The sequence below is a fragment of the Entelurus aequoreus genome, linkage group LG09 (genome assembly GCF_033978785.1).
Source record: "Entelurus aequoreus isolate RoL-2023_Sb linkage group LG09, RoL_Eaeq_v1.1, whole genome shotgun sequence".
Classification (NCBI taxonomy): domain Eukaryota; kingdom Metazoa; phylum Chordata; class Actinopteri; order Syngnathiformes; family Syngnathidae; genus Entelurus; species Entelurus aequoreus.
Genome location: NC_084739.1, coordinates 17244901 through 17263104, shown reverse-complemented (window position 1 = coordinate 17263104; position 18204 = coordinate 17244901). Strand labels below are relative to the sequence as shown.

Here is an 18204-nt window from a genome sequence, read left to right as displayed (position 1 = left end):
GGCATGATTTGTGATCTAGAAAAAACTTTCACAAGCTCCAACGTGAGAAAGCAGCTCACCAGCTGATGATGTCAACTTAGCCAGACAACTATAAATACTTTGTCTGCGTTAGCACTTATAATAACAGTATTACTAATACGTGGTTAACTATCAAGTCACTAAATGTAAATGGAGTATTATTGGCGGTTTTTGGATGGGTATTAATTGAGTTTTATAGGACGAATAGAGGAGCTCCTATTGGCTCCGCTGTAAGCAGACTTTTAATTATGAGTTACAATGCATTAAAAAAAAAAATTCATCCGTCGTCTTGGAGGATTGTGAACGATAGGCAAAGACAGTGCAGTTCCCCTTTAAGTAACACTTTTAACTGCCATAAGAATGTTATGACAAGGTAAAGGCATCTACTGGTAAAACATGCAAACCTGCTTTTTGTTTTTACTCAAACTCAAGGCCAAGGGCCAGATATGGCCCATCACATCTTTTTATGTAGCCCGCGAAAGCCTGGAAATAATCTCAAAGTACTGCATCTTTCTAACTAATCTCAAAGTACTGCATCTTTCTAACTAAATTTGTCCCTTTGGGCCATTTAGACAACAAATTAAACAATTTATCTACTGCAATAAAATGCACATCATTTATACTTTATTAACGGATCTTGCAACAAATATATATTGTAATACAAAAAATTAAAAAATTAAATAAATATATTAAAATATTCGATTGCTGCTACTCACCTTGATTTATGATTTCAAAGCACGTTATCCATCAATTTGTATATACAAAAATTATAATAAAATGCATAGGTAATTGTGTAATAATATTTTGAGGCAAATATACATAAATATTCATATATTATTCACTGTTATAAGTGGCCCTCTGGATTAGGCGTTCAGTAAAAACTAGTTTGACACCCCTGCTCTAGATGAAATGAAAATGTTCAAACATTCAGTCATTTTTGTGCCTTTGTTTTATTAGCCATATTGTACTGAGCAGCCAGGACAGACTATCAGTTTCTTACATTGAAATAAGTTCTGTTTCTGGATCTATGGTCACCATTAAACTTTTGCTTTATGCCGTCATTGGTACCCTTCTGTGGTGGCATCACAGTAAAAATGCAAAATATGTACATAATATTTAAAAATAATAATTTATATGCTAACTGAAATCAAGTTCTGCAAGAGTCTTAACTTCTGGAGTTTTGTGTGACTTTAGAAACATATTTTACATTAAAGCTTTGATTGAACTCTAAATTATACAGCTTCGATCAAGTTCTGCTGAGACACGAGTAAGTCAAAGTTATCGCGTCAATGCATGCGATTAATCACAAAAAAAAATCATTATTGCAATATACATTTATAAATGCAGATTAATCGCAAAATTTATTTTGACGGTACGTGCTTCTTTGCCTTAACCGTGGATGGTTACGTGAAAGGTGGCACGGGTTGTTATTCGGTCAGTGATCAGGTCAACGCATATGCCAGTGCAACCGGTGTATTTGCTGGCGAATGTCACTTCAAAAGGCAAACCAAAGCAATTTGCATTTATTGCAGCTAGGGATGTCCGATAATGGCTTTTTTGCCGATATCCGATATTGTCCAACTCTTAATTACCGATTACGATATCAACCGATACCGATATACATACAGTCATGGAATTAACACATTATTATGCCTAATTTTGTTGTGATGCCCCGCTGGATGCATTAAACAATGTAACTTTACCATGAATTGAGGTGGGCGGGGTTGGGGGGGGCAGGGCTTGGGGGTAGCGGGGGTGTATATTGTAGCGTCCCGGAAGAGTTAGTGCTGCAAGGGGTTTTGGGTATTTGTTCTGTTGTGTTTATGTTGTGTTACGGTGCGGATGTTCTCCCGAAATGTGTTTGTCATTCTTGTTTGGTGTGGGTTCACAGTGTGGCGCATATTTGTAACAGTGTTAAAGTTGTTTATACGTGCACCCTCAGTGTGACCTGTATGGCTGTTGATCAAGTATGCACTGCATTCACTTGTGTGTGGGAAAAGCTGTTAGATGTTATGGCAGTGCTTTTAAGGGTTATTGGCGCTCTGTACTTCTCCCTACGTCCGTGTACACAGTAGCGTTTTAAAAAGTCATAAATTTTACTTTTTTGAAACCCATACCGATCATTTTGAAACCGATAATTTCCGATATTACATTTTAAAGCATTTATCGGCCGATAATATCGGCAGTCCGATATTATCGGACATCCCTAATTGCAGTGATTAATTATCTGAAGCATGACAAGTTTTTAAAAAAAGCATCGAAAAGCTTGTGAGGCAGCTGTTAGCAATAATGCTATTAGTGCGTCAACAACAAGGAGTTGTTTGACAACATTGTTAACAAAAGTACCACCTTTAAGTAAAAAAACACTGTTGTAACAATTGCGATTAATCACGATTAATCAAAATTCAAGAGTGACATTATTCTGATTCAAAAAAATTAATCGCTTGACAGCATTAGTTGTACGACATAAAAGAAAGAGAGCAAATGCTCAGGTATAGCTAAAATGTTTAATTCAATTTGCGGTTTCAGTATTTACATAGAAGAGTACAGTACTGTACTCGTTATTCACATTCGCGGTCAAATGGACTGAGTTCAAGTCTTGAGTGAGGCACCAACAATAAATGCTACACGGCTGGAAGTAAGCTCACTCACAGGTGCATGTGAAAACTCGGCCCCAGGCGTCGCCTGCCAACAACGTAGCATGGGTCCTATGCAAACACAGCAATGTATGTCAGTCTTGCAACACAACATTCTAAATGTCTCTTCCTTTACTGTGAGCATACCTGGACATGGCCAATGCTGTGATAGCTGGAATATTTTTGCTGCGATGAATTCCGTTGATCTCCCGTCGCAACACCAGACGTCTCTTCCAGTGTTTAACCTGCTTTGAGTCACTTGCTAGGGAAACATCAGCGCAGTGAGAGTTAAAAATTATAATCTGTTCATCATACGCTTGTAATCTTAACTCTTCAATCCCGCACATTCAAATAAAAATGATCGGCCTATGGTCACTCAATGCCCTGCTAAAGTGAGGAGAAATGCCTCAAATACAAATGTTACATAAAGGGTAGTCTCAGTGTAATTTGCACAGTGCTCCTATGAGGTGACATGGGGCTGTAACCAATGTATACCAAATTAGATCTGGGTATTATTGCTTTCTAAATTATAAACGCATACGCACGTCAGCAGATTCACTCATCAGTGTTTACTGCCTCTATGCTTAATAACTTTATAACAACATCATTCCTGCTAGCCCTAATGCTAGCGAGGGATATGAAAATAATCATCTCACACCTAAGGATTTATCTAATTAGAGGTGTGTTTCCTTGCGAAACTTAAAAAATGAAAATATGTTTGGTTTCCGCTCAGTCACACCCACTTCATCCTGTCTTTTACAAATAGATCTATATCGCATCGTAAAAAAAGCAGGCAGCATTACCGGCGCTCGCTGTTGAGTCTCGCCCTGGGGACACAAGCTCTTCTGGAGGGCCAGTTAATTGTCTTCTGGTGTACTCTGTCCTCCATATCTGTGTGAAAGACACATAACGAGTAGAAAAATCAGACATAATTCAACATAATAGCAAACACACACATATGCAGCGGTGCGCATACACCCTCCATAACTCAAGGTAATAATAAAGTAATAACACCAAGTGTGTCTGTGGGTGTGTGCGTGTGTACACGCATGTGTGCGCGAGTGTGTGTGTGTGTTGCATTGGCACCCATTCCAAAGCGGAGCCCAATTTAAGAGTTTTCAGCTTGATTGCAGCGAGGCAGTGTTATGCTTATTTTAAACACACACAACCCATATGCTATTATTATTATCTTGATGGACACTAAGGCTGCTACCTGCGAGGCTAATACCAAAGTAACGACACACATTCAAACGCTGTGCAAAAAACACTACATAAAACAAGAAAATAATGTCGTTATTAGTCTGGCAAAAAGTTCTAAGGGGCGACCTTAAAAAGACACTCACCCGTATGGTGCCGTCAGCACAGCCGGTGACCACCACATTCCTAGCGTCCCACTCTTGCCGCTGTGAGAAGCTGACACAAAGGATGTCAGCCTGAGGCCCACAGGAAGTGTCAGAGCAAGCTAGCAGTTGACCCTTCATGGTCCACAGGTACAGCACAGGCCCAGCACATGATGCAATCTCACCCTTGGATAGAGTAATAGAGCGTCAACTCCCTTCAGTGCATAAATGTACAGATAACGCTCACGAATAGGATACAGTGATGCATCCTACCATCCTGCACTGATAAGGTGAAACATACCGTGAGATCATTTACTGCCACTGCACAGACACTGCTCGTATGTCCCACCAACTGCGTGACGTAGCTCAGCTCTTCCAGATCCCACAAGATGCACGTCAGATCCCTCGAACCGCTCACCACCAAGCTATGGACCTCAGACGCAGTCAGGCATGTCACCACATCAGCGTGACCATATAGTGGCTGTGGGTAAAAACAATACCGTAATCAGCTTTAAACGTAACAAAAACATGTATTTAACATTTTAGGTAAGTTAAACTTGTGCACATGAACTCAACAAGGAATTGCAGAAATATGCACAAGAAGAACAATGTTAAGTCGTAATTGGGAGAGGAACCACATTTGGTTACTTGTTTGAAAATGAATCCTGCAAGCCTCACTGTCACGTAGTTTCGCCAAGAAATTCAGCAAAGAAAACTGATCAATACTGATTTAGTCTTCCCATGGTCAGTATCACAAACTGCATTAAGCTCAATTAGGTTCATTGTGGCATATGCATTTAAAAGTTCCCCCAAACGCCAACAGGTGGCTGACATTGATGATGCGTCAGATTGATTATATATATGTACATGTGGTGTTTATTGCTCCATCTGTGATAGTAAACAGGCACTTACTTTGTATGATGATCATGATGAAGATGACAGAAAAAAACAATATGCTTAAATGATAGAAAAGACTGTAATGAACATAGAAAACGTTAAAAGACGACGACAAAAAAAGGTGACTGTCAACAAAAATGTATCTTCCCTTGCTCACAGTGCCACCATTATTCACACCACACAGGTGTATGCACTTACCATAATGAAAAGACCACACCCACGGTGCAACTGACAACCAATCAGTGCAGTGCTGATGTGACTTATGGTACGTTCCATTTGTACTGGGAAGTCAGAATTTTTTGAGTTCCTAGTCAGAATTTCAAGTGCAACGCCCCTCGAGGCCAGATTTCCGACTCAGAAAGTTGGAGCATTTTCACCACTCCCGAGTTTGTGTCAGAGATGGCTGCACTGAATTTAAACAATAATATATGCTTCTATAATATCAGTTTTTAGCACTTCTGATTATGTTTTGGTCGCAGTAAATCAGCCATATTCAATGTATTGTAGGACAGTTTTCTATGGTAACGTCACTATAGCCTAAACTACATTTATTTCATGTGGTATACACACTCTACATCGCTAGCAATAGCGTCGGTTTCCCCTTTTCATCCACCGTGATTGAAGGTTGCAGAAAACGTGCATCTTTTTCCATAAGTATATTCAGACAAGGCAAGCTCAAAAATAGCTTCCGTGGATGTGGCCATCTTGATTTCCGACCTCGTAACTGGAAGGCTCACAACTCAGCTGTGACATCATTCCGAGCTCTGACTTCCAACTTTCGAGGTAAATGGAACACAGCATTATAGTGGCTTTGTGGAACAACTGACGTCCCAACTAATGTGTGAGTATTTTATTCTTTGGTTATTTTTCTTACCATACTTATTCATTTGTTTTTATTTTTCAGGCATTTTGTCTTCTATTGTTGTTGTTTTAGTGTTATGAACTATGCCTGAGTCCTAAGTAATGTAATTCAAATGTGTAATTAAATATTGTAACATAATTATGATGTCAGGAATTTAAATCTAAACATAATAAAATATTTTGCCAAACAAAAGTCTTGCAAGAATTGTCCAGTGTAAATATATTGAATTTTTTTTAAATAAAAAATTTTTTTTTATTTTTTTTTAAATAATAATAATAATTTAAATTAAAAAAAACTTTAAAAAATTTAAATAAATAAAAAATTTATATATATATATATATATATATATATATATATATATATATATATATATATATATATATATATATATATATATATATATATATATATATATGTATACATATTATTATTATTTAACCTTCATTGTAAATTATTTTTTACAATGTGTATTATTAACTTACAGTAGTTTTACAAAACAAAAACAATTAAAAAAAACTCAACACTTGTAATACTTTAAACACTCATCACTCGGCTGTTGAAAGTTAGTATCTTTAGGAAATACATGTAAAGTATAGGGGGGTTGTTAAAATTGTTGATAGATTTTGTATATAAGGCATGTATGAATATGTTTTGGTATATTTGAGGTCTTTTGATCATAAATGTTTTTTTTGGTCAACCACACATGATAATTGCTAATATCTGGTAAATGTGGCTTGACTAACTCAGTTTCAGTGTACGTCTAAATAGCTTGCAGGCTCACCTGTCTTAGTTTCATGTGGACACGTTTGTCCTTGTTGACCGCCACATCCCACACACAAACCACAGTGCTGCTTCCTGCTGTGATGATGGTTGTTGGATTGGGACAGGCAGCGCACAGCGTGGCCCCCCAGTCACATAAAATCTCGCACACAGCGAAGGTCTTAATAAACATAAAAGCAAAGGCATGAGATACAGTGATTAAAGACTTAGGACCTGATCTACTACATCCAAATTCCATGTGCTAAACATTGTGTGCAAACTATAAAATTGTGTCTACTACTAGTGGGTGTATTGCATGTGATCTACAAAGACTGTGTGCAAAAACCTTATTCAAACAAGGTTTTTGCGTGTACTATGAGGGGCTTTCACCACAGAGACACTTGATCATTTACTGCGCATTCATGTTATCATGCGCCTCCTAACTGTGGCTTTTTGCTATGTTTTAAAACAGCAGACATGTACCACTTTTTATGGGCATTTTAAAAGTAGTCCTGCGTTGCACCTACAATAGAAACCACTTTTTTTTTGCACACTGTAGGTGCACTCATGGGAGAGGCTGTGGCACTGACTGCGAATGTGAAGAGAAATATGTAAGAAAATGCATATTGTAGGAAAGTTTTTTTCACATTGGAGATATGTTAATAATAGGGCTGTCAAAGTTAACGAGTTAACTATAAATTTCAATAAAGGCACCATTTTTTTTTATCGGGCGATTAATGCGAACATTTTCTTTTTGACACTTGCCATAGCGGTGGTACTCGGTTGCTGTTCACTTGCTACTGATGAGCCACAAGCGAGCAGAAATGGACTAAGGAAAGTCTACATAATGGAAATATCAGGTTCAGAGCCATCGCACGTTGTTCTTCCTGACAAAAAAGGACTATTTTTTACCGTGAAAAGAGGCGACATCCTTGCAGCAAACGCCTGCTGCGCGCGTTGAAAGAGGTGGGTGGTGCTTCACTTCCATGTTCAGATTACGATTAAGGTGCAGTGATAACATAACATTTAGATTGTTACTGTGACTGCTTTAGTAAGTAAGATGACATAAAAGCTCAACAGAAATAAAAGACGGTCGGCAGGATGTCGAAAGGAGACTTTTTTTTTATTGCAAACAGTCGATCCGACAATAAAACATGTCAAGACACTTTCTCAAAACAATCACACTTTTCCGGCTTCAAAATTAAAAGCACTACGCTATACATCCGGTTTAACTACATTTAGGGTTTCTCCTTAATGTACGGCTTCATATTAGCCGCCACACCTAAAAAAATAAAGTAATATAATGTATTGTAGTGTCCAGGAGAAAACAAACAGAGTCTGACTTTCTTTTTAGCTTTTATTGCCAATTTTATGATAACAACGAGCCCAATTCCAACAGGTATTTCCTCCGTGCACACACATCGTCCTCCGTGCTTCACTCCTAGACACACAATACTTGTTCATTGTCTCTAAAACATTGTCATGCAGCAATATGAAGACCATTAACTTCACAACACGTAATGTACAGAATATCAGAAGCATTTATTCAGGTAGAAATATCACAGATTACAGCTGGGATAGCCCCCCCCCCCTGAAAATGATCTGTCTAAGGTACACTTATTAATGACTAAAAATTATACCTATCTGCGATTAATCGAGATAATTTTGAGTTAACTATAAACAAAATGTGATTAATCGTGATTAATAATTGTAATCGTTTGACAACCCAAGTTAATAATATATCTTCAATACGAAAAAACTTCATTAAAACCCCCTCCAGCAGACACAAAAACACATCAATTTAATTCCTTTTAATCAGCCTCTAAGTCGTCCAGCAGCTATTAAATTATAAAATGATATTGCTGAATAGACAATATATCTGATATTTTTATATTTGATATGTTGACAAGTACATGTAGGACGGTGCTGCTTTCTCAAAGCCGTGTGTGTAACTGTGTCAGTTTGCACATACTTTTTAGACGTGCTAAATAAAGACGCAAAATAGCGTTGAGTTTTGTTCTTGAAAAATCAAACTGAACAATTATATATGCACCTTCTCCTACCAGCATTGTGGGCTATCTGATGATCAGCATATATTCTGCATATTAATGAAGACAGACACACTAAATGGATTGCGCTCCCTAAAGCGACGCAATCCTCTGTGCGCACATTTAGTAGATGAGCTTTGCATGTGCCTTTGGTGACTACATTTCAAAAATGTACCAGTAAAGGCAATGGCTACACTAACCTTGTCAGTGACGTAATTTCCAAAAGTACAGCTGTTGTCAGGGAAACCCCAGCTGAAGTAGCAGCTCAGCAAAGGTGACAGGAGGAGTCGGTTTCTCTCTAGAACAAGCACTTCTTTCTCCAGGCATATTATTTGACCGACTGGACCTCTTGGCAGCTCTGTCGAAAGATCATAGAGTGTATATTACACAGTTTGTGACTGCAAGTGGGGCACCGACAAAAGTACCAACATGTTTCCTAAATGTTGTAATCTATTAATAAAGGACTAATTAAACAAAATATACACATACAATGCTTACTCCGGCTCAAAATATGTAAATATTGTATTAATGGCCTATAAAGAAACATATCAGATTAATGGGTTAGGTACATTTGTATAGCATGTCATTAAATAAACAACAGAAAAAAGGACAATTAGGGCAGCAATATCCAGATAAACTAGAAAGAGTGAATGTCCTTGGGGGACACCTGATTCAAAAGTTGAGTGTAAGAGTGTCTCGCTGTGTGTGCAGTCAGAGAGAGATAGAGCGGCTGTAATTGTTCTTGTAATTGAGCTATCTGTGCAGGAAGAGGAACAAATCATTACACCCTGTCACCAGATTTGCTTTCTAAAGTCCCCAGAAAGAAGTAAATTCTGCGTGAGTCCAGGCATTCCTCCACCTATTCATCTCTATCTGCTTATTGATCAGATCAGACACTCTAAGATTTAATATGAAAGGTAATATGCAGGAATCTCTCCCTGAGCATTTGCGGCTTCATCTCCTCTCCCTCAGTGGGCCTGTAGGGATATTCCGATTATTAAGTAGAGCTCAGCAAAAGAGTCATCTCCATATTGTAGTTTGAACAGATAGCGCCTTCCTCTCCGTCCATAGTGCAAATTAAAATATGGATGCTCTTGCGCTGTTCCAACGATCCCCCCAAGACCGGGGCACATCTTGTATATAATAATTGGCGTCAAATGGTGTGAGATAAAATAAAAGGGGGGGAGACACACAAAGTGGTGGCAGTTGGAGATGACAATAATTGCATGCATTTTTTTTTCCTGGATTGTAACTATATTATTGGAGTCAATGTTACCCTTTACACTTGCTGATGCTATGTTCAAATATGATGAATAACCTAATATAATGAATAACTTTAGGCCATAAAGTGAATTAAAACCTGAGCTATTCTAATGAAGTGTCATGAGCAGGTTGCGTAAATGAGCACAGTGTTGAATTTTTGCATATCATTCAATGTTTACCTTGAAAAGCGCTCTAAACCTGTCGGACTGTGAATACATCAACCCTCTATAGGTCTCTCTACGTTGATTTTCCGTGCCATTTAGGTCTGGGCTCTAATTTTGCCTTCAAGGGATGCCATTCTATTGTTGATTTGGAAGTATGCTTCCTGATATTTTCATGCTGAGCCTGAAGTTTCTCTTTAGCTTTCATCTGAATGTTTGGGACCTCAAGTTTGTAGAGCAACTTATCTTTCTGACTAAACAATCAGGACCGCATTCCCTGTCACACTTCCACACTTGTGGGCCTTTTTATGATATGGAATTTTAAGTGACAGGAAATGGAACAAAACACTTGTTTTTGAAGGCTGTTTTTAGCAGCAAAATGTACCTCTGAATGGTTGGGCTGCCATCTTGAGTTTGTCCAGACTGAAGAAAAAAGGCATCGGATGAGGTGGTGAAGCAACATCTTTCTTTGTGCCACAACGAGGCGGATGAGGTTTGATAAAGAGCTACAGCAAAAACAAAAGATTATTTTCCAATTTATTTAAAATTGTTTGGAAACAGCAATTTTTTTTTTACCTGTTTGGGAATCTGCCCAAAGTTGCTAACATAGCCCAAAATTGTGCTTTTGATGAGCGGGTCTTTCACATACTGATGGTCCCTATGGCCATAAAAGTACGGATGGAAGGTGTTGATGCTTTCAACAGCAGCGGGGCCTTGTTGCCGGTACCCAAAAATCAGGTCAATCCACAAGTGGAGGTGTGAACTCACATAGTCACTTTCCAAGGCCTGTGATAAAAAGGAGAGTCAACAGTCGACTACTAGTCAACACGAACGTATGCAGTGGTTTGGTATTACTGACACCAACATTCAAATTTTTAATACAAGATTTGAGCAACACTAGAAACTGGTTTTAACATCCACAAGCAATCAAATTAAAAAAGGTACTGTGTGATTTCCTTGAAAAGTCAATTTAGAAGTCAGACACTGCAGAGTTGTGTTATGAGCTTGCCACCACATTGGCATTAAAGAATGATTTGTGCAGAATTAGCCAGAGATTGGTTTTGAAGAGTTAATAAGAAAAAAAAAGGGGACATAATGACCTGCTGTGCGCTTGCAACTATTCTTAATAATCCCACCCTCGAGTAACCAAAAAAAAAACCTCATAACAAGGATGTATTGTCTTGATTTAATTTGTGTATGGAAGAAAAAAAATCGTTAAAAGTTACTAATTTTATGAGAATGGTGGGCAGTAGTCGAGTAGATTGTGCAGTGATAACAGTTGGGATGCCCGCGGGATGGAGAAAAGGGAGAGTCAAGCGCAAAATGATCCAATAAGCTTACACAAGGGAATAGCTGAGAAAAGACAGAGAGCTTGTAGACTAGATGCATTGTGGGAAAAATAAAGGCCTTCCTTGAGTTGTGCTGAATAGGCTTGTTGTCCTACAGACACGTTTTCATTGATAAGCAAGAAAACTGGCCATTATATAATAAAAAAAACAAAAAACATTACAAAAAGTGTGTGTTGTGAAAAAGACCTCTACTATATACAGTAATTGTAATATGATTCAAGATTAGTGCAACCAACACTATTACTATACACTGTATACGGTTTGTTTTGAAAAGCATTTAATAGCTCTTATGGGAAAACTCCGCATAATTTAATTAGTAGCTGAAAGCGTCAGTGAGTATGAGGTCACTGACCTCACGTTGGATTCTAATGAACTCCTGAGGGTCATCTTTCGCCCATGCCGGCAGTTCCACATCTCCAAGAGCGGTTCCGTCCTCCCTGCAGCCTAAAGGCAGAAGTGCAGACGAGGACAGCAAGTCAGTTTAAACAATGACGGTGCAGATTAAAGTGTTTGTCGATGCACAATGTGTCATGGGGAGTTTTACCAACAGTGACTGCAACACTGATAAACTGTTACATTTTAAGATGATAGATAGTGTAAACTATAAAGAGGAACCATTGCAAAGCGCTGCATTACCAGAAGTTACTGAATGTATAATGCAGTTGGAACGTAACTACAGTCAGTATTGCAACAACACCTCACTATTTCTTGCTAGAACTTTTAAAATGACATCAAACCACCGTGATGGTTCACTAAATGCCATGTTTCATGTTTACAAGAATCAAATGAAGTATTTTGAGTCAAGATGGACTATACAGCCTGTCTGTTGTAATAACGGACTTGTGCATCAAAACCGATGTGAAATTAAGACTCTACGTTTAAGAGAATTCTTGAACTAAGAACGACGGGAGACGAAACAGGATAATAGCTGTAGATCTAGTCTGGAATAGCTGGTTGACAATGAAAACGAGCATACAGTATAATACACATGAACATCAAGCATTGAAGAAGGTTGAATTACCGTATTTTTCGGACTATAAGTCGCAGTTTGGCCGGGGGTGCGACTTATACTCAGGAGCGACTTATGTGTGAAATTATTAACACATTACCGTAAAATATCAAATAATATTATTTAGCTCATTCACCTAAGAGCAGGGGTTCCCAAACTACGGCTCACGGACCGGATTCCGGCCCCACAGCATCCAAAATCCGGCCCACAGGAAGTCCCAGGTTAATTTTATTTATTTTTTTAATCTTTCCTTGCCGCTCAGGCAAATCATATTGTCTAAAAATTAATTTTCCAATCGATAACGTGAGAATGTTAAATGTTGAACATCAATGGTAATTGATGTTAAATGACAAAACAGATTATAAAGACTATGTATATATATATATATATATATATATATATACATATATATATATATATATATACATACAGCCTGGCCCCCGGCCAAATTTTTTTAACCCAATGCGGCCCCCGAGTCAAAAAGTTTGGGGACCCCTGCGTAAGAGACTAGATGTATAAGATTTCATGGGATTTAGCGATTAGGAGTGACAGACTGTTTGGTAAACGTATAGCATGTTCTATATGTTATAGTTATTTGAATGACTCTTACCATAATATGTTACGTTAACATACCGGGCGCGTTCTCAGTTGGTTATTTATGCGTCATATAACGTACACTTATTCAGCCTGTTGTTCACTATTCTTTATTTATTTTAAATTGCCTTTCAAATGTCTATTCTTGGTGTTGGGTTTTATCAAATAAATTTCCCCAAAAAATGCGACTTATACTCCAGTGCGACTTATATATGTTTTTTTCCTTCTTTATTATGCATTTTCGGCCGGTGCGACTTATACTCCGGAGCGACTTATACTCCGAAAAATACGGCACTCCTTTAGGGTGCGTTCACAATTGTCATCTTTAGTTCAGTTAAAAGAAACTCTAGTGTGATTCTTCCGCTAGTACAATTCATTTGGTCCTAGTGTGTGAATGTGAGTGTGAATGTTGTCTGTCTATCTGTGTTGGCCCTGCGATGAGGTGGCGACTTGTCCAGGGTGTACCCCGCCTTCCGCCCGAATGCAGCTGAGATAGGCTCCAGCACCCCCCGCGACTCCGAAAGGGACAAGCGGTAGAAAATGGAAGGATGGATGGAAGTGTGAATTCAGTGATCCGAAACCCTGATGTACAGGTGATACTCAAAACATTTGAATATTGTGCTTGATCATGGCTTACAGTTTTTAAAAACTCCAAATTTACTGAGATTTTCAGTTCGAGCTTTTCATAAGCTGTAAACCATAATCAAAATTATATCAAAAGAAGGCTTGAAACATCTTTAATTGCATGTTATGATCCTATGTCATACTGTAATACACAGTATTAATGTAATACCCTGAGATCGGTAGGTCGTGAGTTCAAACCCGAGTCATACCAAAGACTATAAAACTGGGACCCATTACTTCTCTGCTTGGCACTCAGCATCAAGGGTTGGAATTGGGGGTTAAATCACCAAAATGATTCCCGAGCGCAGCCATCGCTGCTGCTCACTGCTCCCCTCACCTCCCAGGGGGTGGAACAAGGGGATGGGTCAAAGGCAGAGGGTAATTTCACCACACCTCGTGTGTGTGTGACTATCAGTGGTACTTTAACTTTATATTAGTTTCACCTTGCTGTAATATACAAACTTTTGCGCGATATTTTAATTATTTGAGTTTCACCTGTACACCAATCAGGTGAACTCTGGTGTGTTTTGTTTTACTTGAGCTAAAACGTGATTTGTGCATTTTGGTTTGAAATATTTGTGTTACGCCACATAATATGTCACAAAACCTGTTCAATCAAGTCTTTACTTAATGCATGTTATTTGGTCCCATGACAGAAATACCAGTGTGACTGCTAAGTGAACTGCATAAAAGTGTGTACAAAAGGCCTGATCTACTAAAGGTGTGCGTGTATTAAAACACGTGCAAACTTGATAGCACACGCAAAGCTGATCTATAAAGGCTGTGCGCGGAGGATTGTGTCTTTTAAGTGAGAAAATAAAGCAGCGCAATCCATTTAGCTTGTCTCTCTTCATGAATATGCATAAAATACTGGGAGGAGAAAATGCAAATTTAATTATTTGGTACAGGCAATGTGATTTATCGAGACCAAAACTGTTCTGCAACGGCTGTTTTGCGTCTATTTTTAGTACGTCTAAAAAGGAAGTGCAAAGAGGCAAAAAGTTTTGAGAAAGGATGTGATCGCACTGCAGTGGCTGTATGACATAAGGGGCTGATTAAAAAATGTAATTGATGCGTTTTGGTGTCTGTTGGCGTTTTTTCATACAAATTATAAAAATGTATTGCAATATGCATTTTTTTGCATACGGAACTTTCCGGCACAAGCTCCCAATATCGTGCCAGTATCTCCCAAGATGCGCACCTTCAGCACGCTATAAAGTGGGTTACGTTGTGTCTGCACTGCAGGACTACTTCTAAAATGCCCATAAAAAGTGGTACATGTCCGCAGCATGTTTCAGTACATGGCAAAAAGCCACAGGAAGGAGGAGCATGCTAACATCAATGTGGAAGTAAATGAGTGTCTCCATGGTGAAAGCCGCATCATACATGCAAAAACCTCATTTAAATAAGGCGATCTGTACAAGTTATCAATTGTACACAAAGTTTTAGTAAATCCCACACAACACTCCCACTAATAGCACATGCAATTTTAGTTTGCACGTGATATTTAGATTAGTAGATCAGGCCTAAAGTGTCTTTTTTGTCAAAGATGGAGAGAATTATGAGTTTTGGAGGCTGACCCAGCTGCATGTGGTTGGAGTTCAGCAGGAAGTCCGGCAGGTAGAAAAACTCAGGAATCAGCTCTCTGACATCACTCATGTTGTCACAGGAGGCAGACTCCCACTCTTTGTTTACACTATAAAACATCCGCTCCGGGATATCAAGTCCTCCCTAGAATGAGAGAAAGAGACACAGATACGGTGATAAAGTGATGTAATGTTACATTACTACAGTAGTCAGAGCAGTGAAACACACGGAAGCATTTCATCCTTCCATAAATTCCTATAATCTGTGATGAAAATCTCATGAGAGAGAATGTAATTTAGAGTAAAACACTTATTGCAATGAATATAACTAGCTTATATATTGATAAACCTGGTTAAAGATGTAAATCCGGTTATGGATATTACAACATTGCGCTTCAGCAGACAAAAAGGCACAATAATTCACCAGACTAACATCTTTATTGCTTTATTCTGACTATCAAATATGCATGCCTTTTCATTATAATCAATTGGACGCTGTATTGGAAATTTGCGACAGCAATGGCTATCTGTACGAGCTGATTTAAGATGCCTCCTGCCATTATTTGCATATATATTGAAATCGCACTATAATGCGTTTTCAAACCAAGACAAAAAAGTGAAAGGGTTGGTACAAGATGCAGAGTAACAGGATTACATTATAGTGAGACGTAAACATTATTATTGTAAAAATGTTTTCCTCCCCCCTAAATAAGGAAAACTCTGGTTGCTTCAGTTTACTGTAATTGGCAAGCATTTGTTTGTGTGAGCTGACTTTTATGCATTATGTTTATAATGAGCCTAGTTAATATTAATTTCAATCATTCTAATCACTCATAAAGAGTTGTTCACACCTTAAGCATGTTTTTCTTTTAGTAGTGTTGCATTTGGTTTATATGGAAAAAAAGGCAGTCATTTCTATTTTAATTATAAAAATAATCATGCAGTAAATTAATTTAATTGATGATGTACAACTCACTGAATCAAAGATGAAAGTTGTTTATACTTGCTATTTTGTGGAGTGAATATTAATACATTTTGTTTCACCTGCAGTGCCTGGAAGGTGTGAGAAAATGGCTCCATGCGAACAAGGAAAGAGGCCACAATGATTGCTGAGGAGTAGTGAGTACAATAGTGGCATCGTGCTGACATAACTCCTATAAAAAACATTTAAAAAAGATACACTGTGATACCACAAAAGCAGAAGGATGAAATATAGCATGCTGGATAGATACCTTCATCCTTACTGTTCTCCACGTCTTCATATCTCTGGATGAACATCTGCTTTCTTTTTTCCGTCTGAGCGCCCATTGGTTTCGACAGATCACGGAATATTTTAGGATCTGACAGGTCCAGTGACTGTTTGGGTAAGACACACATTCATTTGTAGTCAATATGATGTTACAGTAGAGTACATCAATCATATTTTAGCAACAATTTTCATTATATCTTCTCAAGGGACAACAATACTTTAGGAATGAAACTTGGATTGGAGCAGTGCTTCGCATCTGTTTAGTGCGTCGCGGACCTGTTTTCAGTGGGTCTTTTTCTGGTAAAGATGTGACATTTGCGAACGAGTCATGTCTTCTAAATGTATAAACACTGATTTGCAGTTATGAGTCTTTTGCAAGATACCGTAGTCTTACACGCCTACTCATTAGATTAGAGCAGGGGTGTCAAACTTGTTATTAATGGCCACATCTCAGTTATAGCTGTCTTCAGCGGGCCGCTTGTAACAGTTAATGTAAATAAATGTACATGCATAATCACCTCATGATAATATTACACAAAAGTCTATGCATTTGATTATTATATTTTTAAGTACAATTTGATGGATAACTTGCTTTGAAATAATAAAATAAGGTGGCTAGCAGATACATAGAACTATAAATGTCTTTTGTTCAGTAATCCATGGCATCTCGAAGTTGACATTTTCCAAAATTTTTAGAACATTAATTCTTCTTGGTAAATCTGAAAAATAAAAATAATTGATTATTTCAAAAGTTATTCAAGTTTAGGTGATGAACGCTTTTTTTGTGTCACCCTGTATTTAGGTATTTATATTTATTCTAGCAAAAAATGTTAGGACTATATTAAAGTAAAATATGTTTTCCATGACCAGGTAATAACGTTTAAAAGATATGTAATTGCATGCAATAAAGGCAAAATTGATAAAACGCAAACATTAAGTAAGAAGGATGACATTATTTCTAAGGTTCCAAATAACAAAAATAGACCAATCAAATGCTTTCTAAGTTTTTCCATCCATCCATCCATTTTCTACCGCTTATTCCCTTCGGGGTCGCGGGGGGCGCTGGAGCCTATCTCAGCTACTATCGGGCGGAAGGCGGGGTACACCCTGGACAAGTTGCCACCTCATCGCAGGGCCAACACAGATAGACAGACAACATTCACACTCACATTCCCACACTAGGGTCAATTTAGTGTTGCCAATCAACCTATCCCAGGTGCATGTCTTTGGAGGTGGGAGGAAGCCGGAGTACCCGGAGGGAACCCACGCAGTCACGGGGAGAACATGCAAACTCCACACAGAAAGATCCCGAGGCCGGGATTGAACTAACGACTACTCAGGACCTTCGTATTGTGAGGCAGACGCACTAACCCCTCTGCCACCGTGCTGCCCCTTCTAAGTTTTTGTAATTAATTATATGATTGGATAGTGAAACTGTAGTCTACAATATTGAACTTTGATAATTTTTCAAATTTTATGGGATACTGAATTTGGGATTTTTAGTTGTTAACTATAATAATCAAATTATTAAAAAAATATGTTTTGGACTTTTTTCACTCTGTATGTAGCGATGACCAATTTGGGTCACTGCTTGTCATGAAGGGAGCATGGTGGGTCCCGCAGCCAGTCAGGTTGCTCAATGGATTGGATAGGTCGTAAACTGTATAGACTTCCTATACATTTCCCATGCATACATACAAATGATTCCACAGACATGCACTGTTTAGATAACTGGCAACACGAGTTAGTACCAAGATAACTGTGTCTTGTCTACAGTCAAGAATGGTGATGGGTAGCATCCTTGCTTAG

General features: G+C 38.2%; 1 protein-coding gene across 6 annotated transcripts in view; it reads right to left on the bottom strand.

Annotated features, from left to right (window-relative positions):
* Positions 1 to 2506: 2506 nt before the first annotated feature.
* wdfy4 (WDFY family member 4) overlaps positions 2507 to 18204 on the bottom strand; it is a 75428-nt gene continuing 59730 nt past the window's right edge. For all 6 annotated transcript variants that reach the window (XM_062058208.1, XM_062058209.1, XM_062058207.1 and 3 more), the window contains exons 53-65: positions 16379 to 16502; positions 16191 to 16300; positions 15141 to 15291; positions 11686 to 11777; positions 10561 to 10770; positions 10370 to 10490; positions 8761 to 8918; positions 6535 to 6693; positions 4296 to 4475; positions 3998 to 4180; positions 3458 to 3545; positions 2802 to 2916; positions 2507 to 2726 (exon numbers count right to left, since the gene is read on the bottom strand). In XM_062058208.1, coding sequence (XP_061914192.1) covers positions 2663 to 2726; positions 2802 to 2916; positions 3458 to 3545; positions 3998 to 4180; positions 4296 to 4475; positions 6535 to 6693; positions 8761 to 8918; positions 10370 to 10490; positions 10561 to 10770; positions 11686 to 11777; positions 15141 to 15291; positions 16191 to 16300; positions 16379 to 16502 — 1755 coding nt within the window. In that variant the 3' untranslated portion in view covers positions 2507 to 2662. The remainder of the gene's footprint in view (positions 2727 to 2801; positions 2917 to 3457; positions 3546 to 3997; positions 4181 to 4295; positions 4476 to 6534; positions 6694 to 8760; positions 8919 to 10369; positions 10491 to 10560; positions 10771 to 11685; positions 11778 to 15140; positions 15292 to 16190; positions 16301 to 16378; positions 16503 to 18204) is intronic.